This window comes from Hyperolius riggenbachi, chromosome 8, assembly GCF_040937935.1.
Source record: "Hyperolius riggenbachi isolate aHypRig1 chromosome 8, aHypRig1.pri, whole genome shotgun sequence".
NCBI classification, from domain to species: Eukaryota; Metazoa; Chordata; class Amphibia; order Anura; family Hyperoliidae; genus Hyperolius; species Hyperolius riggenbachi.
In genome coordinates, this window is record NC_090653.1 from 51,119,257 (window position 1) to 51,142,199 (window position 22,943).

Below are 22,943 nucleotides of genomic sequence, written 5' to 3' on the forward strand. Positions count from 1 at the left end.
CACATTTTGGACTCTAAATGCAATTACAGTCTATATGGACAAGGAAAGTGCGGATGAATAGCAGGCCGAGTTAAGCGTAAATATTCTAAGCCAAAATGGGAAATTCATACAGTATCATTATTTGCCATGGCGCTGTACAGAATGCAATACATAACTACATACATGGGTCATACATGCAAAAACATACAACAGTACAAGCACATTTTGCTTTGGTAGAATAGGTACAGTAAGCACAAGAAAAGGACAGTATAGACACCAGTAGATGGCACGACATACGAGTAAGCTTTATACGAGATAGCACGTGAGATTTGCTTATTTGCAGGCTGATTATTTTGGTGATGCCACACGGCCAATTCCGGTGAGCAAGTTAGCAGAAGGCAGGGCTGTGGAGTCAGTCCAAAAATCACTGCTCCTGACTACTCAGTTTATAAAATCTCTGACCAAAATTGCTTCGACTTCTCGACTGACTCATTTTATTTATTTACTTATATAGCGCCGACATATTACTCAGAGCTGTACAGAGTATATTGTCTTGTCACTAACTGTCCCTCAGTGGAGCTCACAATCTTGTCCCTGTATGTATGGTGAAGTGTATGTTTCATAGTCTAGGGTCAATTTAGGGGGAGGCCAATTAACATATCTGTATGTTTTTGGGATGTGGGAGACGTTGCCTGGCTGGGATTCGAACCGGGGACCCAGCCTCCATAGTCTCATTCTTACCAGAACTAGGGACCCAGCCTCCGTAGTCTAATTCTTACCAGGGCTGTGGAATTGGTAGAAAAATCATCTGACTCCTCAGTTTATGAAACCTCCGACTCCAAGTACCCAGAATTGTTCTGACTCCACAGCCCTGGCATAAGGTATATACATTGTAAATACTGATGTTCCACTATTAAACAGCCAAGCTCTGGCATTTAGCTAGAGTGTACAAATTGGCCACTTGTTGCTGAGTACTAGTGCCAAAATCATGGAAAAGAGCATCTACATTAGGCTATGGGCTTCCAGACCAACTTGGCCAGCCAGAATTATTTCACCTCTGTCAAGAATCTGGTGTGTGTACAGCGGCCTCTGATCCCCTTGATGTTGTGCCAAGAGATCTAGACTGTCTGTCCATGTTGGCTGAGTGCATTGTTCTTCTCCTTACCCCTCTCATTTAAAGCCACTTTTTCATGCACCTTACCGTTCCTCCTCTCTCCTCCATAGCAACAGAACGCAACGCTAATCTGTAGTCAAGCAACACATCTGTACATCACTCACCCCCAAAATGTCACTCGAGGGATCGAAACCTTGAGGGCAATAGTAATTTTCCATTTATATACGCCTTAAGGCAGGGTTCACACTTCTCATTGCAAAATACTGAACATTTTATTGCATGCATTTTTTATGTTGTATGCAAATTTTTGTGGATTTTTTTTTTACCACAGGTAGTGAATGTCAATGGGAATTGGCATGCAATGTGTAAACGCATGCTGCAAGAAGTATTTTTTTTTGCACATGTGAAAATGCGAATTTTCTCCATTGAATGGATTCTGTATTGACTTTTATTAGATGTCCATCAAATGAGTTTTTGCACATTTGAAAAACACACATATTTTAATAAGGGCTTGTTCACACCTAGGGCGTTTTGCGTTTTTTTTTAAAAGCCGGCAATTTTCAAAATTGCCCTAAAAGCGCTTGTGCAATGATTCTCTATGAAAGTGTTCACATCTGAGCAGTTCGTTTCCGATCCGCTCAGCAAAGCGCTGCCTGTACCATTTTTAGGGTGATTTTGCTACAATGTAAGGTATAGGAAAAACACAAAACACTCACAAAATAGCTTTGTGTGGCGATTGCGTTCGCGCTATTAAGAATAAATACGTTGTATTTATTCTTTTCTGGGTCAAAGAGTTCACTTCCTGACTTGCGCCAGGAAGTGAAAAAAGAAATCACTCTGCAAAAGCGCTTACAGAGGTGCTTGATACAAAATCGTAGCGCTCAGTTAAGCGTCGGGAATTGCGCACAAAAACGCAAATGCGGCCGTCAGCGATTTCAATTTTAGATGTGAACAAAGCCTAAGTGTGAACCCTTGCTGGATAGCGGAGGATGAAGCAATGGCCTCACTAGCTGGCTAGAAGTTTTTAGGATCGTATTCTTTTTGCAGAGGTGAGTTTTCAGGTAAAGGACAAGTATAGTTTTAGGTATGTTTTTCCAGTTCCACTATTCAGAAAAAAAGGCAATTTTACTGCTTCCAAATTTGGAGTTTTGTGAATAACTTCAGAATCTATACAACAATAGAATATTAGAAGCAGAAGCACTGTGTAAGTAGAAAATACATCCATTTGTGTTGTGGGTAATTTGTACTGTGTTCTGTTTTGGAACAGTTCCTCTCTAAAGATCGAGCTCACTACAAGAGTGCCCGGACCAGAGAGCTGGACGCCATGCTGGGCGACCTCCATTGTGACATCAGAGGTCGGTCTGAATATATTACAGGACTATACTGAAAGGTTTATAGGCTATAGCCTGACATTTTCTGATGTTATTTTGACCAAGGTGAATATAACAGCCTTCTGTTTATTACTACCCCAGAAAATCTAGCATTACACTACAGTACAATATTTTTGTGTAAATCTAGTCTCAAAACATGGGACAGTATTCATTTCAGAGTGGTCAGGCTAAATTCAAGTAACCATTCGTTAGAAGATGACTATTTTTGTTATAGCCTATCCTTTTGTGATACATTGTTCTCCACCCACAAACCATTGTCCACATGCACTCTTCTCTGGTGTGTGACATGGAATCATACTGAATGATCCCTGAATACAACAAGTCAGGGCAAAAGCTTAACTTCATATCTACTCTTAGGCCTAGAAACCTCTACAAGTCGCAAATCGCTTTTAAGGAGCGTTTTGTAAGCGATTTCATGAGCGCTTTCCTGCGATTTTGGTAGCGATTTAAAAAAATGTCAGCTTGTTGCCAGCGATTGTGATAGCGATTTGCGATTAGCAGTTTTATTCTGATTGGTCCTTTCAATTTATTTTCATTTTTTACAGTGCTGTAATTTTAAATCTCACACAAATGTGTAGTGATTCAAAATGCTGCATGTCCTGCGATTGCAATTTTGCTAATGGCTGCTGTGGAATTTGTTACATTTATTTACATTGACAGCGTTTAGAGAGATTGCTAGCGATTTAAAGCGCTCCCTAAACGCTCAAAAATGCGCTCTAGTGGATTTCAGGCCTCAGTGTGTTTACATCTATTTTTTTTTTTTGTTATGATATGTATGAGTGCAAATGCAGCAGCCGGGGAAGGTATTATTGGGCACTGGAGGAGGGCTGATATGTAGTTTTGCTGACGTATCACCCACACCACCAACCCTGCCATAAAGGGAACCTGAAGTGAGAGGATTATGGAGACTGCCATCTTCATTCTCTAATATACAATGCCAGTTGCCTGACTTCTGAATTGATGCTCTGCCTTTTAACCTCCTTGGCGGTAATCCCGAGCTGAGCGGGGTAAGCCGGCGCGGAGGATTCCTCAGGCCCTGGTGGGCCGATTTGCGTAATTTTTGCTACACGCAGCTAGCACTTTGCTAGCTGCATGTAGTACCTGATCGTCGCCGTCGATCCGCTGCTATCTGCCGCGAAAGAGGGCCCCCCGCAGACCCCTTGCGCAGCCTGGCCAATCACCGCCAGGCTGCACTATGGGGTGGATCGGGACTCCTCCTGACATCATGATGTCGATGACGTCATCCCAATCGTCACCATGGCGACGAGGGAAGCCCTACAGGAAATCTCATTCAGAACGGGATATCCTGATGGGTATGATCGCCGGCGGCGATCGAAAGGGTGGGAGGGAAGGAGCAGGGAGGGGGGAATCATGTAGCTAGCGCTAGGCTAGTTACATAAAAAAAAAAAAAAGGCGAAAAAAAACCACCCGTGGCCGTGCAGCCGCAAATCAATTGACCTCCAGGGAGGTTAAAGTGTACCAGAGATAAAAGGTTAAAAAAAAATTTATACATACCTGGAGCTTCCTCCAGGCCTACTTGTTAGTGTGCCATCAGAGAGTTGGGCGCAGGGCGTGGCGAATGACGGCTCTCCCTGCTGCCTCTAAACTCTCCGGCGGCGTTGAATACTATTCCCGCTCCAAGTCGTCGCAACTCGGAGGTAGGTGTAATTCGGGGACAGGCGATCGCTGGAGCCTCAAATTACTCTTACGTGACCCGCGCAGCATAACATCGCTGCTATGGTGTGCCTGGTTTTGGTGCCAGGTGCTGACTGCCTTACACCAAAACCACCTGCTTCGTTCCTCCAGCCCCCTCCACGCTGATTGCTCCCTCGCCGTCCTCCTGCATTGTCCGAGAGAAGCCCCGTTAGTTTCGCCAGTTGGCGCAGTCGGCCCGCGCTCCTGTCACTCTCCTAGCACCGGGTGCGCGTGCGGCCATGTGCAGTACGCCTCGTCTGGGGAAACTATCGGGGCTTCTACCGGACAATCCAGGAGGAGGATAGCGAGGGAGCAATTGGTGTGGAGGGAGCTGGAAGAAGTGCCAGTTATGTATAAAACTTTTATGGCCTTTCATCTCAGATTTACGTTAAAGCTGGTTTAAAGTGTTTATTTTATTTTATTTTTTATTTTTTTTAAATAAACCTCCATGCTTCCCCATAAGGGAGGTTTGTAATGGTTTGTGCCATTGAGGATGAGGGGTTTGGGGGAGCACCATTATTTACCTACAGGACATCAGCAGAAAAAGCTCCTGCCAAGCGCCCATGTGAAACCGGCCCTGAGCTTGCCAGGCTTCTATTTGCTGATGTTTTATCTCCGACTGTAGGAGATAAGAAGCTAATGCATAGCTGAGAGCTTTTTCTGTGCAAGTTACAACAATAACTGTAATTGTGTTTTCATGTCTACATACCTTTATGATTAAAATGGATGTTAAATTCTGAAACATTGCTGCTGTGAAAGTGGGGAGGAGGGGGTAGGGAGTGGGTTAGATTTAGACACGGCCATGCGGTTTGTCCATATATGGCGAATGCTTTGGAGGAGGAAAGATGAAAGGTGGTCGGGGGTTCTCAGTGCTCTTCAGGGGAGCAAAGTCAGAAATGCGGGGTAACTCAGTTATTGCTCAGGGATAATTGCTCTGAGGTGGATATATCCAATATTAACCGATAATACACTTATCCTTTTCCTAAAATAAAAGAGGGAAAGGAATAAAGCTTAAAGCACATGTGCTCCTCCATAGACCACGAGACCATGATCATGCATCAGCTGCAGACCTTGATCCTGGAGAAGTCGGCCGTCTTGCATGATGTCACAGAGTATGCGGGGCAGCTGGACGCTCTCCTCGCCCTGGCTGTGGCGGCCCGTGAGAATGGATACGCGCGGCCCTGCTACACGCAGAACAACAGTATCACCATTAGGGAAGGCAGGTGAGGGGATGAGGGCATGTCATGTCTGTGCTTGTGAAATAGCAACATGTATAAAAGGCCCAGCAAACCAGAAAGACAAGTCCTTTTTCATGAGAACAGTTAATAACACTGTTATAGATAAAAGGTTCCCAGGTGCATCTGCACAGAACATAATTGCCACCATGTTTCCTCGCACCAGTTATTTCTGGCCCTGTAAATTCTGTTTATAGAGAATCATCTGCAGATTGACATGTGTAATAATCTGACTCTAGCCTGTGAAACAGCTCCAACCGTGACATTTTTTAGCTGTCTGGAACAGAGGTTTGGTATTTAATAGCTCTGTCTTTCCACAACCTCAGTTCTGCATGAGACGAGATAGGCCTGTACCAGACCACTGCTAGTTTTTACCACTGGATTTTGGTGCTCCCGTTTCGTCCTTTCTGATAACTGTCACATAATAAAGGCAGTACAGTAGTTAGGCAGTTTTATGAATCCCTGTTATCAGGGGCATATCTAGGGAAAAACGTGCCTGTGGCTAACACTGAAATCCGCCACGGGGCACCATCCAAAAGATGTAAAAGTCGTTTCAGCTGAATTGGTTTCATTCAAGTTAAAGTGAAGCATGGCCTTTAAAGGGGCATTATGAGTGAAAAATTGTAAAATTTTAAATATGTGCAAACATAAACAAATAAGAAGTACCGTATTTTTCGGACTATAAGACGCTCCGGACTATAAGACGCACCTAGGTTTAGAGGGCAAAAACCAGGAAAAAATAAAAAAAATACTAAATTTAGGTGCATCTATGGTCCAGGAGTCTCCAATAGACCTTTAATCTCCCCCTAAGATGTTTCTATCTAAGCTATACTGGTCAGCTACACTAACCACTTCTGCCCCATTTACACTAACCCCCAGCTACACTACACTATGCCTCACCCCCAGCTACACTACACTTCACTAACCCCTGATGTACCCCCCACCCAGCTACACTACACTACACTTCACTACACTACACAAACCCCTGTCACCTCCCCCCACCTCCAACCTAACTACACTAATAGCTACACTAAGCATTACAATTAAGAAAGCTCACCCATCATAATGAGGTTCCTGGTGAGGTGAGGCTGCAGCAGCAGTTATCTGGTGCCGGTGGTGTTCTGTGGCAGCATAGCAGCAGCTGCAATGATCTTTATGCCGGTGTCCATTGTCCTGCTTGTCCCTCCGAGCGGCGGCAGTGCGATCAGCTGTACAACTCCCTGGGTGGCATAGCAGCAGCCGCTGCAATCATCTGCAATGTCTGTGTGTGTCTGCCAGCTTGTCCCCCGAGCGGCTCCAGCAGCAGCGTGATCCGTGATAAGTCCCCGGGAGGCATGGCAGTAGGTGCTAATAAGATCGTTTGTATTCCCCTCTTCTGCCCTGCATCAGCCACGCGTCATTGTAATGCAGGCACAGCGGGACATCTTCAGCCACGTTACTATCAGCGTCTGGCAGAGACCTCTGAACTGTTTCCTTATTGGCTCGCCACATGACCCCGGCGCACGTGCGACGCAGGTCATCAGAGGGCACCAATAAGGAAGCAGTTCAGAGGTCTCTGCCAGACGCTGATGGTAACGTGGCTGAAGATGTCCCGCTGTGCCTGCATTACAATGACGCGTGGCTGATGCGGGGCAGAAGAGGGGAATACAAACGATCTTATTAGCACCTACTGCCATGCCTCCCGGGGACTTATCACGGATCACGCTGCTGCTGGAGCCGCTCGGGGGACAAGCTGGCAGACACACACAGACATTGCAGATGATTGCAGCGGCTGCTGCTATGCCACCCAGGGAGTTGTACAGCTGATCGCACTGCCGCCGCTCGGAGGGACAAGCAGGACAATGGACACCGGCATAAAGATCATTGCAGCTGCTGCTATGCTGCCACGGAACACCGCCGGCGCCAGATAACTGCTGCTGCTGCTGACACAGTGCCCACCCGGACAGGTATATTGTTACATTTGGACTATAAGACGCAGTTACTTTTTCTCCCCACTTTAGGGGGAGAAAAAGTGCGTCTTATAGTCCGAAAAATACGGTATGTTTTTTCCAGAGTAAAATGAGCCATTAGTTCGTTTTCTCCTATGTTGCTGTCACTTACAGTAGGTAGTAGAAATCTGACAGAAGCGACTAGTCCATCTCTTCATGGGGCATTCTCTGGGATTTATTTATTTTCAAAAGCACTTAGTGAATGGCAGTTGCTCTGCTTTGTCCAACTGCCAAAAAACTGTGTAGCGAGCAGGGAAGCTGGCCAGCATCATTGTTTAATCCTTTTTAGGGAATCTATATATATAATAGAGTAAGTGCCTCAACCTTCAAGCAAGAAGAAGAAGTAGCGCCCTGCCCCCAGGGCCGGTCCAAGCAAGAAGAAGGGGCTGGTCCAAGCAAGAAGAAGAAATAGTGTCATATCAAACAAGGGCAAAGAGGGATAATTTGCATATTCAGTAGTAGTGCATTGTGGGTAACCACAAATGTTCACTTATAGCGGAATTATTGCAGAGTTGCGTCTGTTTTAAGAAGGAAAATTACACCAAGCTTTGCTTTTTTTTTTTAGTAGGAGGGCTTTTCGGTCTCTTTTATTGTCCTATACATTCTTAGTAGTTTGGGTCACACTGAGCTGCTTGGTTACTCTGTTGTACTGGTCTTCTTGGTTACTCTGTTGTACTGGTCCAAGCCCTATCTCATACAGCCTTATCAATCCCTGCTATGTACTGATAAAGACCAAATGTCTGAAATAGGCTGTCACATGTGGGTTTGATGTGACTGTGTAAAACTTAAAGCTATAGGCTTGTTTGACTTACCAAGGGTGAAAAGGAATAATTTGCATATTTAGTAGCGGTGCATTGTGGGTAATCACAGATGTTCACTTATAGCTGAATTATTGCAGATTTTCTTCTGTTTTAAGAAGGCAAATTATACCAAGCTTTGAATTTTTTAGTAGAAGGTCTTTTATGGTCCCTTTTATCCACCTATACATTCCAAGTGGTTTGGGTCACCCTGAGCTGCTTGGTTACTCTGTTGTACTGGTCCAAGCCCTATCTCATACAGCCATATCAATCCTTGCCATGTACAGATGAGGACCAAAAGTCTGAAACAGGCTGTCACATGTGGGTTTGATATGGCTGTGTAAAATTTAAAGCTATAGGCTTGCTATACACCAGTGGTTCTGGATGCTTGCTTGGCTTACTAAGGGTGAAAAGGAATTATTTGCATATTTAGTAGCAGTGCATTTTGGGTAACCACAAATGTTCACTTATAGCTGAATTATTGCATATTTCCTTCTGTTTTAGGAAAGCAAATTACACCAAGCTTTGCTTTTTTTAGTAGGAGGTCTTTTTGGTCCCTTTTATCCCCCTATACATTCCGAGTGGTTTGGGTCACCCTGAGCTGCTTGGTTACTCTGTTGTACTGGTCCAAGCCCTATCTCATACAGCCATATCAATCCTTGCCATGTACAGATGAGGACCAAAAGTCTGAAACAGGCTGTCACATGTGGGTTTGATATGGCTGTGTAAAATGTAAAGCTATATGCTTGCTATACACCAGCGGCTCTGGATGCTTGCTTGGCTTACCAAGGGGGAAAAGGGGTAATTTGCATATTTAGTAGCAGTGCATTGTGGGTAACCACAAATGTTCACTTATAGCTGAATTATTGCAGATTTCCTTCTGTTTTAAAAAGGCAAATTACACCAATACAGTGTGCGGCATTGCAGGAAGTGACGACAGTGGAACGCACGATGGAACACGGAAGAGGTGAGTCATCCCCGCCCGCTGCCTCTTACTAATAGTGGCGGCTGCTACTGTACTTAAGCAGGAGGGGGAGCGCACATGGGGGACCCAGGTGAGGGGGTGGGGTTCCTGCTGAGCTTAAGCTGGAGGGGGAGTGCACATGGGGGACCCAGGTGAGGGGGGTTCCTGTGGAGCTTAAGCTGGAGGTAGAGCACACATGGGGGACCCAGTTGAGGGGGGGTCCAACCCCCCTCACCGCCGCTGTGCCCAATACCCCCTTCCTGCCCTCTACCCTCTTATGCGCCGTATGCTATGCCGCGGGTCGGCTAGTATCTTTATAAAGAATGAAAGCCTTGCTGAGAATCCCCTATGAAGAGATGGACTAGTCCAACACCTATTGGTTCTGTCAGATTTCTACTACATACTGTAAGTGACAGCAACATAGGAGAAAAGTAATTTATGGCTTATTTTACTCTGGAAAAAAACATACTTCTTAGTTGTCTATGTTCACACATATTTTAAATTTTACAATTTTTTGCTATAGTGCCCCTTTAAGAAATGAGTATGGCAATAGGTCAGCCTGTACATATCCCCAAATAAAACTTAGGCAGCTTGTCCTCCCAAATAATGTAACCAGGCAGCACAATCTCCCAGATAAAAAGTAGAATCCATATGGAGAATGCCAAGGATGCTATGGAGCTGCGTCCCCAGTACGAGGCGCCCATGGCACATACCATACCTGTACCCCTGTAGATACGCCTCTGCCTGTTATCCATAATGATCTCAGGTAGAGCACAAGACACCTCACACAACTCTTTCTTAGATAACAACCACCTCTGCCCAGAATCCAGCGTGTGTACAGCATCCCCTGACCTCTCTTAGCCTGACGGATCGCTTCAGCCTATCGCTGGCCGAGAGGATTGCTCTCCCACTTACCCTAACCACCGCGTGATGTCACTCCCTCAGAGCTCAGCTCCCCCCGCATAGGAAAAAAACATCACTCGCCTGTAGGCTAGCAATGCGTCTGTACGGCTTCGGCCCAGCAATGTCAGCCAGCTTGAAATTTTGCCAGGTACTTGTGTCAAGATCTGCTTGTGAAGTGCCTGTAAACACATTTGCAATTACCCGAGTTCTCCCAAGGATGGGCCACTTCGTACTGTGCATGCGCAAGCACGCATTCTCGTACACTCGCTAATGCGCAGTACAGAGCCGCCCATCTTCGTGAGCACTTGGGCTCCTGAAGACAGCCGAAGCCTCCCACGGCGGGAGATTTAAACGGGATCCTGCGCTGGAGCCTTCCCTCTCCTTAGGTGAGTATCTGTTTTGTTTTGTCTTCCATGGTTTCAGCAGCAGAATTATGTGCGCATGGTCTTTTGCACGATGAGTAGAGCGTAATGCGTTGCATGTAAATGTATTGCACTCTGCTGTGCTCGGTAAGACTTTACACGTTATTCTGCCTAATGCAGCTTAGTGCATACAACCTTTAGAGTCTTACCCAGTGTTTTCTCTCCTCTCACTCCCAGGCATCCCCTCATGGTTTTCTGCTCTGGAACGTTTGTTCCTAATTCAGCTGAGACTGCAGAGAAAGAAAAGAGAATAAAAATCCTGACCGGACCCAACTCATGTGGGAAGAGCGTGTATCTCAAGCAGGTAACCAGCAGGGGGCGGGAAGGTTCATGCTGCTGCACTAGCTCTATACCTCTCTCAGATTACCAGGGGTGGAACTAAAAACATACCTCCCAACTGTCCCTCTTTTGGAGGGACAGTCCCTCTTTGGGAACCCTGTCCCTCTGTCTCTCTTTCCTCCTCATTTGTCCCTCTTTCAAGACTTATGTACAGATCTGTGTAAATATCTATATTTTTCTACTGAAAAATGTGTTCAGTTGACTCTAAAGTAACTTTATCCGCATCATTTATATTGATGTATTTCTTATTTTCAAATGATAATATGAGGGAAATTGAACCAGGCTAGAAAGGACCAGTGTAGATTAAATTATAAAACAACATATTTTTCGTATAAAATCATAAAAGTATGTGAGGCTAGGGGTGTGTCAGGGACGTGGTTAGAGGTGTGGCAGGGGTGTGGCTTAAGTGTCCCTCTTTCTGATCTCAAAAAGTTGGGAGGTATGCTATAAATCATGACCCTCCCCCCAGCAAAACTTTGATGCCCCCCCCCCCCCCCAATGTTGTAACTTCATCATCTAGACACCCTTTCCTAACCCCTGTGACTCTTACAGCCGGGGAAAGGGGGGGGGGGGGGGGTGTTTGTTGGCATCTTGCAAGTGTCATAATACAAGTAAGGATATCATAATCCTTACACCCACACAGGTGGTCACAGGGAGTACTCCCCTGTAGTTACGCCCCCTGCTGAGTACACTTCCTGTGGTGTATTAGCTGTAGGTGGTTCCTATTAGATTTCTAGTATATGAACAGTTTCACACAGTGTTTTTTTTTCCTGTTTTTAACTTCTATCGCTGTCCTTTCCCCACATAGAAACATAATGAATATTGCCTTCTGTAGTAGAAAAACGAATTGTTTTGTAACTTCATCATCTAGACATTTTCTCTCTGCGAGTGCCCTGAGTCCTCGTTAATGATCCAGGGTCATTTCTACGTCTCCCTGCTAACTGCTGATTTTAAAAAAAAAAAATGTATCACTTGCTTCTGTTAAATTAATTAGGTGGACAATCTCAGAAGACGTATTACTGTCTCAATAGATTAAAAGCAAAGGAATTAAAGGGGGTTGTAACATTCAAAAATAAAAATAAAAAATGCTTAAAGGATACCCGAGGTGACATGTTACATGAGATAGACATGGGTATGTACAGTGCCAAGTACACAAATAACTATGCTGTGTTCCTTTTTTTCTTTCTCTGCCTGAAAGAGTTAAATATAAGGTATGTAAGTGGCAGTTCCTGTCTGAGTCAGGACCCTTTCTGATAAGAAATTCCAACTATAAAACACTTTTCTAGCAGAAAATGGCCTCTGAGAGCAGGAAAGAGATAAAAATGGTCAATAGTTCATAGATTTAAGCTCTGGCCTACTTCAATGAATTGACCAAGAACAATAAAACAGTAAAAACTTAAACATTAGATTTAAGTATAAAATAAAACTGCAGAATATCTTAAAAAGACATTCTTAGAGGAGGATAGATACACTTGTTTGTTTCATCAGTTAAAAATAGCTACTGCCTAAAACATATGTAACCTTTTTTTAAATAGATGCCTAAATGTCTCTTCATTTTATATTTCTTTTTACCTGGTCTTAGTGCCTTTGCCTAACTGCTGGAACTGTGCAGTGCCAGCAGGATTGTGGGAAGTTTTTTTTTTTTTAACTACAGTAACAAGCTTATATCAGCATGCAAATAACAGGAAGCTTCCTATTTCAGATAAGATAAGGACAGTATGACCAGAAGGTAATTAAACCAAACTCTGTAACCAAACATTCCAAAGAGCTGCTTTAGGATTAAAATTTCAGGATATACTAAAAACTGTTTATAATAACTGTTACAGTAGATTATTGGAGTTCAGCACATGGCCGTACAGAAAATTGTAAATCCAGGCACAAGTGGTTCCTCCTCACTCCCTGCTTGTTTTCTTATGTTTATTGATGGTTCGCCCTCTAACTGCACCTCTTTCTTATCACTATCCCAGGTGGGCCTCATTGTCTTTATGGCTCTGATTGGTAGCTATGTGCCTGCCTCGTATGCTGAGATTGGCCCCATTGATGGGATCTTCACCCGCCTGCAAACTCGGGAATCTGTAACCCTCGGCTTGTCTACTTTTATGATTGACTTAAATCAGGTATGTGCGCCTAATCTCCTTCTATCAACTGATGAGTTTTAAGGGGCCCATACACCTAACGATTTTCCCGCCGATATACAGCCGTTTCGATCACAGTGATCGAAACGGCTGTGAAATCGCCGCGCACACTGCTGACAGAACGATCGATTTCCGTCCGAAATCGATCGTTCCCGTCGACCCATCCGTGCAGAAGGTTTTCCTTGGTCGCCGGCGGGTCGGGAGTGCGTCGTTAGCGGCGTTCGAGTGCCCGACGACCGACGCAATACAGCGGGTATACATTACCTGTTCAGGCCGGCGCGAGTCTCCTGGTCTTCTTCTCCGCTTCGGGCTCCAGACCGTTCCTGCAGCTACACAGAACTTCCTGTCCCGGCAGAAAGTTGAAACAGTAGAGCGCCCTCTACTCTTTAAACTTCCCCTGGACAGGAAGTTCAGTAGCCGGAGCGGAGCGGAGAAGAAGACAGCGGGGACTTGCGCCGGCCGGAACAGGTAATGTATGAGGGGGTCGGGGGGGGGGGGGGGGGCGGCGGCAGCAGCAGCAGCACAGATTGTGATCGGTTTCAGGCTGAAATCGATTCACAATCTGTTTGCAGTAAAGGTGGCCATCAGATTCGATCAGAGAGGGATCTATCTGTTGGTCGAATCTGATGGCAAATCGACCAGTGTATGGCCACCTTTAGTGTTGTTATGGCCCCTGACTGAAGGAGGTGATTACAGTATGTGTTATGTGTGCCGTTATATTGCTATTTGAATACCCTTTGTTCTTGTTTGTCCCAGTATTCATTTTTAAATCTACAAATAAGCAAAACGCCATTTTTGTCATTTTAGGTGGCAAGAGCCGTGAATAATGCAACAGCGAATTCACTTGTCTTAGTTGATGAATTTGGAAAAGGAACTAATACGGTGAGGAATATAACTGGTTTTTAGTTGTTTTTCATGAGAGTGGAAACTGGGGGTGGGGAGGTCTTAATCTGGATTTCGTGAAGTGGGGTTTAGAACCTTTGTCAGGCTTTATTGCTGTCTAGCAAGCTTCCCTCCCTTCCTCTCCCAGTAATAAAGTCACCCAGTACAGGAATAGTGTGAGGTTTCTCACGTGTAGCTGAACTCGCAGAGAATAACTTGATCAGATTGGTCAGGTGATATATTTGTAAGGTTCTGATCTTCTGGCCATGGTCATGTGCTGCATCCTTTAGGCTAAAGGAGGAAGTGATCTCAGCAAATCTGTCACCTGACCAAATTGATCACATGATTCTTCACAGGAGTTGTGGATACACAAATTGGTGAAGTAGGCAGGGCCGTTTCTTTGGCAGTGCAGGCAGGGTGACCTCCCTGGGTGCAGACCGGCAAGTAGAAGAAGGGGGGCGCAGGCAGAAGGACATAACCGCTAGGGAGCTGGTGACATGCGTGCAGCCACATGGAAGAAGAAGGAAAATTACTAGTGTGATCACCCTCCTTGACTCCTCCTGGGCTGCCTGAGTCAGACGTCAAGTCATTATCATGACACCACCATGTGATGACACCTGATGTCCTGTAGCAGTACTGCAGGCTGTCAGTGCACGGCATCCATGGAGGAGTCGGCTTTGCGGACTCTCTTCATCTGTGTGTTTTCTTGGTCCCTGCTTCCTCCTGGATGAGCGGGTTGGTCACTAGTAAGTAGGCAGATCTACTTGTGACCTGTGGCTGTCTGACTGTCCCTAAAGAGTAAGGGTTTGAGAGTCCACGGAGTGTGTGTGTGTTTGTGTGTGTGTGGGGGGGGGGGTTGTGCGCAATTTTTACACCCTCACTCTGGGTGCAATTTAGCCTAGAAACTTTCCATGGAAGTAGGTATTATTTTTGCAAAAAATTTACAGGATTTATTTTCTTGGAAAAATGTTGTGCTTTTGTTTCCACAATTAACTGAAAATTATAGTTTCATTTTGATACATAAAACATCCTGCCTAAGCTGGTAATTTAGGGATTCTATGACAACCTTACATATTTCATCTCTCTTGTGTCTAATCATTCTTATCATTCGGAGTGTTATAATGTTAATCCATCAAGGTCTTTCAGAGTTGACATGATCGATTTTACACTAATGTCAGTTTAAGCCTTGTTCACACGCTAGATAAAGTTGAAGAGAAATCGAGAGCCCAATATGGTGTAGTATGTCAAAATTGATTAGATAAATGAAACAGTGAGATGGTAATACTCACAAACACGGGTTACCACCTAGGTAACCACTCATTAGGCAGGTGAGGAGATTAGACCTGTCCTCACTCAGGATTAAGAAGTCGCTCTCTGTAGATAGGAAGAAAGGGGGTAGATCACCCCTCCACCTGGGGTGGACTCAAATATATTGGTAGGTGAACAGAGGCGCCAGAAGGATAAAAGTACATAACATTTTTTAAAAATTGCTGGGAGGAAGTGGTGGACTCGCCTCCGTTAAAGCAGACACCAAGGACTGTAAATATATATATACACATTTATTGAAAACACCCCAAAGATGCTTCTTTGGGGTGTTTTCAATAAATGTGTATATCTATATATTTACAGTCCTTGGTGTCTGCTTTAACGGAGGCAAGTCCACCACTTCCTCCCAGCAATTTTTAAAAAATGTTATGTACTTTTATCCTTCTGGCGCCTCTGTTCATCTACCAATATACGCTAAATAAAGCAGCTGACGAATTATAGATTATGCCATTTTGGGTGACAGTTGCAAAAAAATTAGCTAAACGAGCAACTGATATTGGGTATTCTGCCCAATCCAACTGGTGGATCAATTCTGGGGACTGTTAGGCAGATATCACGCAGCTGAGCGGTATGTACAAGTCGTTTAAACGATAGTGTTCTGGAGCGTGCTCACGTTTTGAGTGAACTGTCATTTTTCTAACAACATATCGATGTGTGTGTTGACAACGTTGTTTAAACTACTTTTTTTGCAGGGAAATGTAATTTGAACAACGTGGCTTGTTTGTGTGTGCCGATGTTTAACTAGGATGTGTACAGAACCTTAAACCATAGAGCAGAACCTCCTAGCTTTTGTGCTTTAATTGGTTCTGAACCACTGTAGTTGAAATCTATGCCCTGTTTACATCTGCCTATGCCTGCCACTGCCAGGGCGTAGATTTCAACTTCTGCATTTGCAGTTTCTGCCAGTACTGCTACCCTGACGCCTGCTGCTCACTATGCTGTCAAGCTGACAGCAGAGCTCTGTGTCTCGGTCAGGAGCCAAGTTCATTGTCTCCTGACCTCGTTATTTCTGTGAGCCAATCACAGTAATCACTGTTAATAAAAGAAAAGCATGACTCTGGTCCTTAAAGGACCACTATTGCGAAAGTCGCAACATTTTAAATACACGTAGAAACATACAAATAAGAAGTATGTTTCTTCCAGAGTAAAATGAGCCATAAATTACTTTTTTCCTAAGTTGCTGTCACTTGTAGTAGGTAGTAAAAGTCTGACAGAACTGACAGATTTTGGACTAGCACATCTCCTCGTGGGTGATTCTCAGGGTTTTAATTATTTGCATAATGCATTGTTGCTAATCCTTGTAGGGCCGTGCAGCTCTTCTTACATATGCGGGGCCGTGCAATAGCCGACCCAGCCCACCTGCGCATGTGCAGTAAGCTGGGGCCTCGGGCTCCATTATACTGCACATGTGTGGGTGGGCTAGTGCTCGGCCCGGCTTCAGAAGAAGAGCTGTGCGGCCCCAGACATGAAGGGGGGCCGTGCTCTACAACCGGGGGGTTTAGATCGGCGAGGGAATCCTGAGGCTTTCTTCTATATGTTTTGTATGTGTTTGAGTTTGATCCTGAGCTCCGGGCTCAGGATCACTTTAACCACTTCAGCCCTCAGTCGTGTTTCACTTTATGCATCCGAGCAATTTTCACCTCCCATTCATTTGCCTATAACTTTATCACTACTTATCACAATGAACTGATCTATATCTTGTTTTTTCCGCCACCAATTAGGCTTTCTTTGGGTGGTACATTTTGCTAAGAGCTACTTTACTGTAAATGCATTTTCACAGTAATGAATAAGAAAAAAAACGGAAAATTTCATTATTTCTCAGTTTTCGGCCATTTATAGTTTTAAAATAATGCATGCCTCCATAATTAAAACCCACATATTGTATTTGCCTAATAGTCCTGGGTATTACACCGTTTAAATTATGTCCCTATCACAATGTATGGCGACAATATTTTATTTGGAAATAAAAGTAAATTTTTTCCGTTTTGCATCCATCACTATTTACAAGCTTATAATAAAAAAAAATTGTTCATCTTTACATAGATATTTATGGATATTTAGAAAGTTTAGACCAATAGGTAAATATTTAGGTAAATATTTAGTTTTTTTTTATTGTAATGTTTTTTTTTTATGAAACATTTTATTTGGGTATTTTGGGGAGGGTGGGATGTAAATAGTATTTTTTTAATGTAAATATATTTATTTTATTTTTTTTACATGTAGATGTAGTTTTACTATTTGGCCACAAGATGGCAGCCATGAGTTTGTTTACATTACGTCACTCTAAGCATAACGTGTATGCTTAGAGGGACGTAGGGGGGTCCTAAGAGGCAGAAAGTGCGAAGCTTCCGAGAGAAGCCGTCGCTTTTTCTGCCGGGGATAGGGATCAATTTCTGGACAAAATGTTCCGATTCATTGATCCCTGCCTGGGCTAACGAAACTGCGGGAGCGCACATGCAGCTTTTTGGCTACGTCCAAAAGGCTTAAATGGTTAAATTGTCTGGAGGGTTATTGCATCTTCCAATAAAAACAGATCAACAAGTATCCCTGACTGTCTTAATTCCTGTTTGTGTATTGTCACAATTCTTTTTGAAAGAATGAAAAGGAAAAAAGTATCTGTGCACAACCATGTATACATTCTGTATGGTTCCAGGTGGACGGGCTCTCACTACTGGCTGCTGTTCTGAGACACTGGATCAGTCAAGGATCTTCTTGTCCTCATATATTCCTGTCCACCAACTTCCACAGCCTGATCCAGCTGAAGATCCTCCCAGAGGATCCCCTCGTGCATTATCAGGTGAGACCAAGTGTGTGGAGACACCAGAAGAGGCATCAGATGTTTCTGCAATGACAACACACAGTGCAGCCCCATACAAAAATGTCATCCGCCTGCTACACAAGTCTCAGCACATAGCGCTGGATAGGACTTTACGTCAGGGCTCCAGGCTATGCATACACACCACTCTCAAAATTTCAGTAGATTCCAGTTCTGAACGGACAGAGTTAAACTTTTACTTTTGCATAAGTCTCTCACACTTGCCGCTTTTTACATTTTTTTCTTTCTTTTTTTTAGCACGTGTTTTCTCATAGCTTATATCCACGTATTTTGCTCCTTGTAGTCTTTGCACATAGCCTTGCATTTCTCTCAAAAGCTAATTCAAGCTGTTATAGAGCAGCAGGGACAGCCAAACTATCCCAGGAAAACACACATATATAAGTAGATAACCACTTGTTCTACTTACATAACAGATGTATTGTACTGTCCACGTTTTGACTCCTGATGTAATTCCCTCCCTCACTTTTTTTCCCTCCTATAAACTGCACTGTCATAGCTAGCTTGCTTTATAAACACATGTGAGCACAACATAGATCATATTTCAGCAGCTCACTGAACTGCCCTCAGCCAATCAGTGAGGAGCATGAATGTGGGAGGGGTGATGACACGCTTCCCTCCGTTGGCAATGGAAAAAATAGAGCCATTTCTGAATAGATTGTAATGCTTGCAGTGCAGGGTTAGGTTGCAGGCTGCATAATAAACACAGAGCAGTGGGCAAATGGAATTTGATTTTGTGTCTGACAATCCTGCTTTAAAAGTGAAACGTGTACTTGTAAAAAAGTGAAATGTGGTCACACTAATTATGTATTTGATTTTATATATTTATTTAGTTAGTTAGTTAGTTAGTTAGTTAGTTTATACACTGTTAATTGATACATAAAACAGTACAGTATTAATTATATTGTTTTTCAAAGCATCCTCACTTTGGCTCTGATTCACTCAACGTTACAGTACGTAGATTGCTCACCCAGAGTTAAGCGGTTGTTCACGCAAATATTGTATCTTGTGTTATTTATACACTGTATGTATTGGTTATGTACTGTAGTTTGCAAAAGTATTCTGCCCCCTTGAAGTTTTCCACATTTTGTCACATTACTGCCACAAACCTGAATCAATTTTATTGGAATTCCATGTGAAAGACCAATACAAAGTAGTGTACACGTGAGAAGTGGAAGGAAAATCATACATGATTCCAAACATTTTTTACTGTTTCTTTGATGTATAAGTGCTTCAGAAAATAGCACTGTAGCCAACCAAACCAAAAGTTTGGTCAGAGACCCTCACTGGGTTTTTGGCTGGATTTATACTTTTAGTCCTTACAGGCTAGCTGTCCTATGTTGTCTCCATTCTTCTCCAGGTCATGAGAAGCCTAGTAAATTAAACCATGTATGTGTTTAATAGCTGAAAATACATGTTTCTGCATGAAGGCTGGAGGGGTGGTGGAGAAATACAGCCATGTATGGTCATAGTAACTCTCCTCTGGTGTCTGCAGACCTTTGAGTGGTGTCTGGATGGGGAAGATCTGATCTTCTTCTATCAGCTGAAGGATGGAGTCTCGGAAGTGAGCCAAGCAGCCAGGGTTGCAGCTATGGCGGGGATGCCGGAGGAGATCATCAGGAGAGGGGTGGAGGTAATGTACTTGGCTGATCCTCCCAATGGCAGTGATTGTATCTTGCCCCCTTTAAGGGAGTCTGAATCAAAACTTAAAAAAAACCATACTCACCTAAGGAGAGGAAAGGCTCTGGGTCCTATAGAGCCTTCCCGCTCTTCTCCTGGTCCCCTTGTTCCTGCACTGGCTCCTCCGTTAGCATTCTCCTACATATGGGTTGGACGCTGCTCTCTTCCCCCTCTGGTGGGCTTCGGAAGTCTTCAGGAGCACTCAGGCTTCTGAAGTTGGGCCGCTTCATACTTCACACCTGTGAGCTCCCTCTCTTGCGCACTAGTATGTGCACTGTACAGAGCCGCCTGTCTTCAGGAGCCGAAGTGCTCCTGAAGACTTCTGAAGACTCTAGCGGTTGGAGATTTGGAGATTTAAACAGAGGAACCTGTGAGTGGATGAGGAGAGGAACGGGATGGATCTGTAGGACCCAGAGCCTTCCCTCTGCTTAGGTAAGTATCTGTTTTTTTTTTTTTTTGTTATAAGGCTTTAGATTCTCTTGCAGTTGAGGAACTAGTGTTTTTTCTTTGACCGTGCTGATGCCTACTTTTACCACACAGGGAGCTAAGGCCACATACAGTATCATAGTGGTAATAGGTACCACTTAGACCAGGGTTGTCTAGGTCCAGTCCTGAAGGACCGAGGTCCTCACACGTTTTTGGCACAACTTCAGTTAATTGATCGGACTGAATCAGGAAAGGTGAGGTCCATCAAGCAGAACACATTTGTCCATTTCTCCATTCATCCTAAACTCTGGCATGGATATGGCCCTCAAGGACTGGAGTTCGACACCTGTTGCTTAGACTCTGACACCACACTGGCACCATGCATCTCACTATTGGAAACACATATAGGGCCTGATGCCCGAAGCAATGGTAAATTGCTTCAGGCAAGAAGCACACGGCAATTTTACCGGTACTAACCGCAAGGGAGCAGCAAGCATTACCCTATTAGCACAACCGGGGTTATACACACATTGCTATAGTAATGCACGGCACATGGTTCTTGGCTGATGTTTGGCTTTAAACAATTTAAAACTTCATGAAGGTCAGTTTTTACCATGCACACCTGATATGGGTAATGAGAACTGATAGTGACAAGTAGGAACAACACCTGAAACCATCAGAAGTACCACAAAAGGTATGTATACCACATGCTGACAGCCTGTGATCTGGAGCCTAGGTTCCCAACAGGTCCTCAACTCAGGACACGCATACACCCAGTATGTATGATTAGTTATGGAATGCATTCATTTAAACTTATGGCACACTCCAAACAAATGTATTTGTGTCCAATGGTACTTAACCACTTCTGTACCAGCAGTCTCTGGCCCCTTAAGGACCAGACTGCTGGTTTGAAAAAATGACGCTTACCGATGTCACGCCACACAGATCCGCCACTTCCGCCATTCACATTGCTCTCCCATCACTGTAGCCTTGCTGTGCCATCGCTATGACAGCAGAGCTCCCTGAGCCAGTCAGGAGCTGATTTCATTGGCTCCTAAACCTGTGATCAATGTAAGCTCTTGGGATTGGCTCACAGTGATCACGGGGTCAGGAGCCAATTAAATCAGCTCCTGACTGACTCAGGGAGCTCTGTCGTCATACCGACAGCAGGGCGAGTGAGCTGCAGCAGCTCAATCGGCAGTAGCTTGCTGCTGGGATGATTGAAACCATAGAATTCAATCAGCAAAGTCTAGAAGCGGTTCAGATACTGTTACCCACAACAGGTGTACTTGATGAACATCATCTTTCATAGTGGGGTGCATGCTGTGACAACCACTGATAATAATAATAATAATAATTGCAGTATTTGTATAGCGCCTTTCTCCTGTCGGACTCAAAGCACTTGCGAGGCAGCCACTAGAGCGCACTCAGTAGGCAGTAGCAGTGTTAAGGAGACTTGCCCAAGGAACTCCTTACTAAAATAGGTGCTGGCTTACTGAACAGGCAGAGCCGAGATTTGAACCCAGGTCTCCTGTGTCAGAGGCAGAGCCCTTAACCAGCACACTTCCAGCCACTGCTCCAGGCTGGACTCGTTACTGTTCATAATACTGGTTCTGCAATCAGGCTAGTGCCTCTAAAGGTGGCCACTAACAGTCCAATTAATAATCTCAGTTGATGGGCACAATCGATTACAAACGATTTTAAAAATAGTCGTTCGATTGGATTTTTGTCAAACCAAAATTTGGATTTTCTTGTTGGTTGTGATAGATAGGAAGCAAAGATTGGTTTGTTGATGGTGTAGTGAACGATTTTTCGTCCAATCAGAATTTCTGATCGCTTGGACGATTTTTCGCTAGAAATTGGACCGTTAGTGGCCAGATTTAGGCTCTACATGGAGAACAGGCCCTGTACTGGAGGCTTTTAGCAATGTCTACCCGGGGATCATATACCTAGCCATTGGTCATCGACAAGCATGTAAACTTGTCTTCTTCTCTGTTTCTGATGTGCTATCTCTCCTTGGACCTGATGCACAACGCAGCAGTAAAATTGCCATGCGCAGGCAGCACATGGAAGTTTTACTGGCACTAATGTCAGGGTGGGTCAGCGTGTAATACCCTATTGTTACTGGGGTTACGGGCGTGTTGCTATTCGTGGTGCCAGGCGTACCATGCGTTCCCATTACAACTCACACATTACCCCGGTAACGTGTGTAGCGCTAATAGGGTAATGTGCACTGCCCCCTTGCTGTTAATACCGGTAACATTTCTGTGTGCTGCCTGCATGTGGCAATTTTACTGCTGCTTTGTCTATTAGGCCTCTTATCTACTTTAAATCATGATTTAGCTTTCCTTATATATTTTCACTCATGATTTGTCTCTCTTTTTCTGCCCTTTATATTTGAGGTGCAGAAAAAAAAGTTTACAATACTTTTTTTTTATTATCTTTGATGTTACAGTATTGTACAGACGGTTGTAAGAAGCTTAAAGTGTACCAGAGATGAGATAAACTAAAGGTTTTACCTACCTGGGCTTCCTCCAGCCCCATGCGCTCGGATCGCTCCCGAGCCCCAGTCCTGTCTATTCCCTCTTTGGTACCGGTTCCCGTAACTACAACCGGTCTGCGCAAGAGAAGTGCGCTCTCTACGTATCTGTCCGACAGCCACCTGAGGGATATGTAGAGGGTGCACTTCTCTTGTGCAGACTGGCTGAAGTTACGGACCCGATACTGAAGAGGGAGAAGACTGAGGACCACGATCCGTGCGCATGGGGCTGGAGGAAGCCCAGGTATGTATAAAACCTTTAGTTTATCTCATCTCTGGTACACGTTAAGCTTCT

At 44.3% G+C, this 22,943-nt stretch overlaps 1 protein-coding gene across 9 annotated transcripts in view; it reads left to right on the plus strand.

The window, feature by feature from the left end:
• The window catches only part of MSH5 (mutS homolog 5), a 216,587-nt gene that overhangs the window by 187,685 nt on the left and 5,959 nt on the right, over positions 1–22,943 (plus strand). For 8 of the 9 annotated variants that reach the window (XM_068250397.1, XM_068250402.1, XM_068250399.1 and 5 more), the window contains 7 exons: positions 2,361–2,448; positions 5,216–5,402; positions 10,666–10,792; positions 12,795–12,944; positions 13,770–13,844; positions 17,824–17,967; positions 19,499–19,636. In XM_068250397.1, coding sequence (XP_068106498.1) covers positions 2,361–2,448; positions 5,216–5,402; positions 10,666–10,792; positions 12,795–12,944; positions 13,770–13,844; positions 17,824–17,967; positions 19,499–19,636 — 909 coding nt within the window. The remainder of the gene's footprint in view (positions 1–2,360; positions 2,449–5,215; positions 5,403–10,665; positions 10,793–12,794; positions 12,945–13,769; positions 13,845–17,823; positions 17,968–19,498; positions 19,637–22,943) is intronic. The other variant, XM_068250400.1, reaches the window with a different exon arrangement.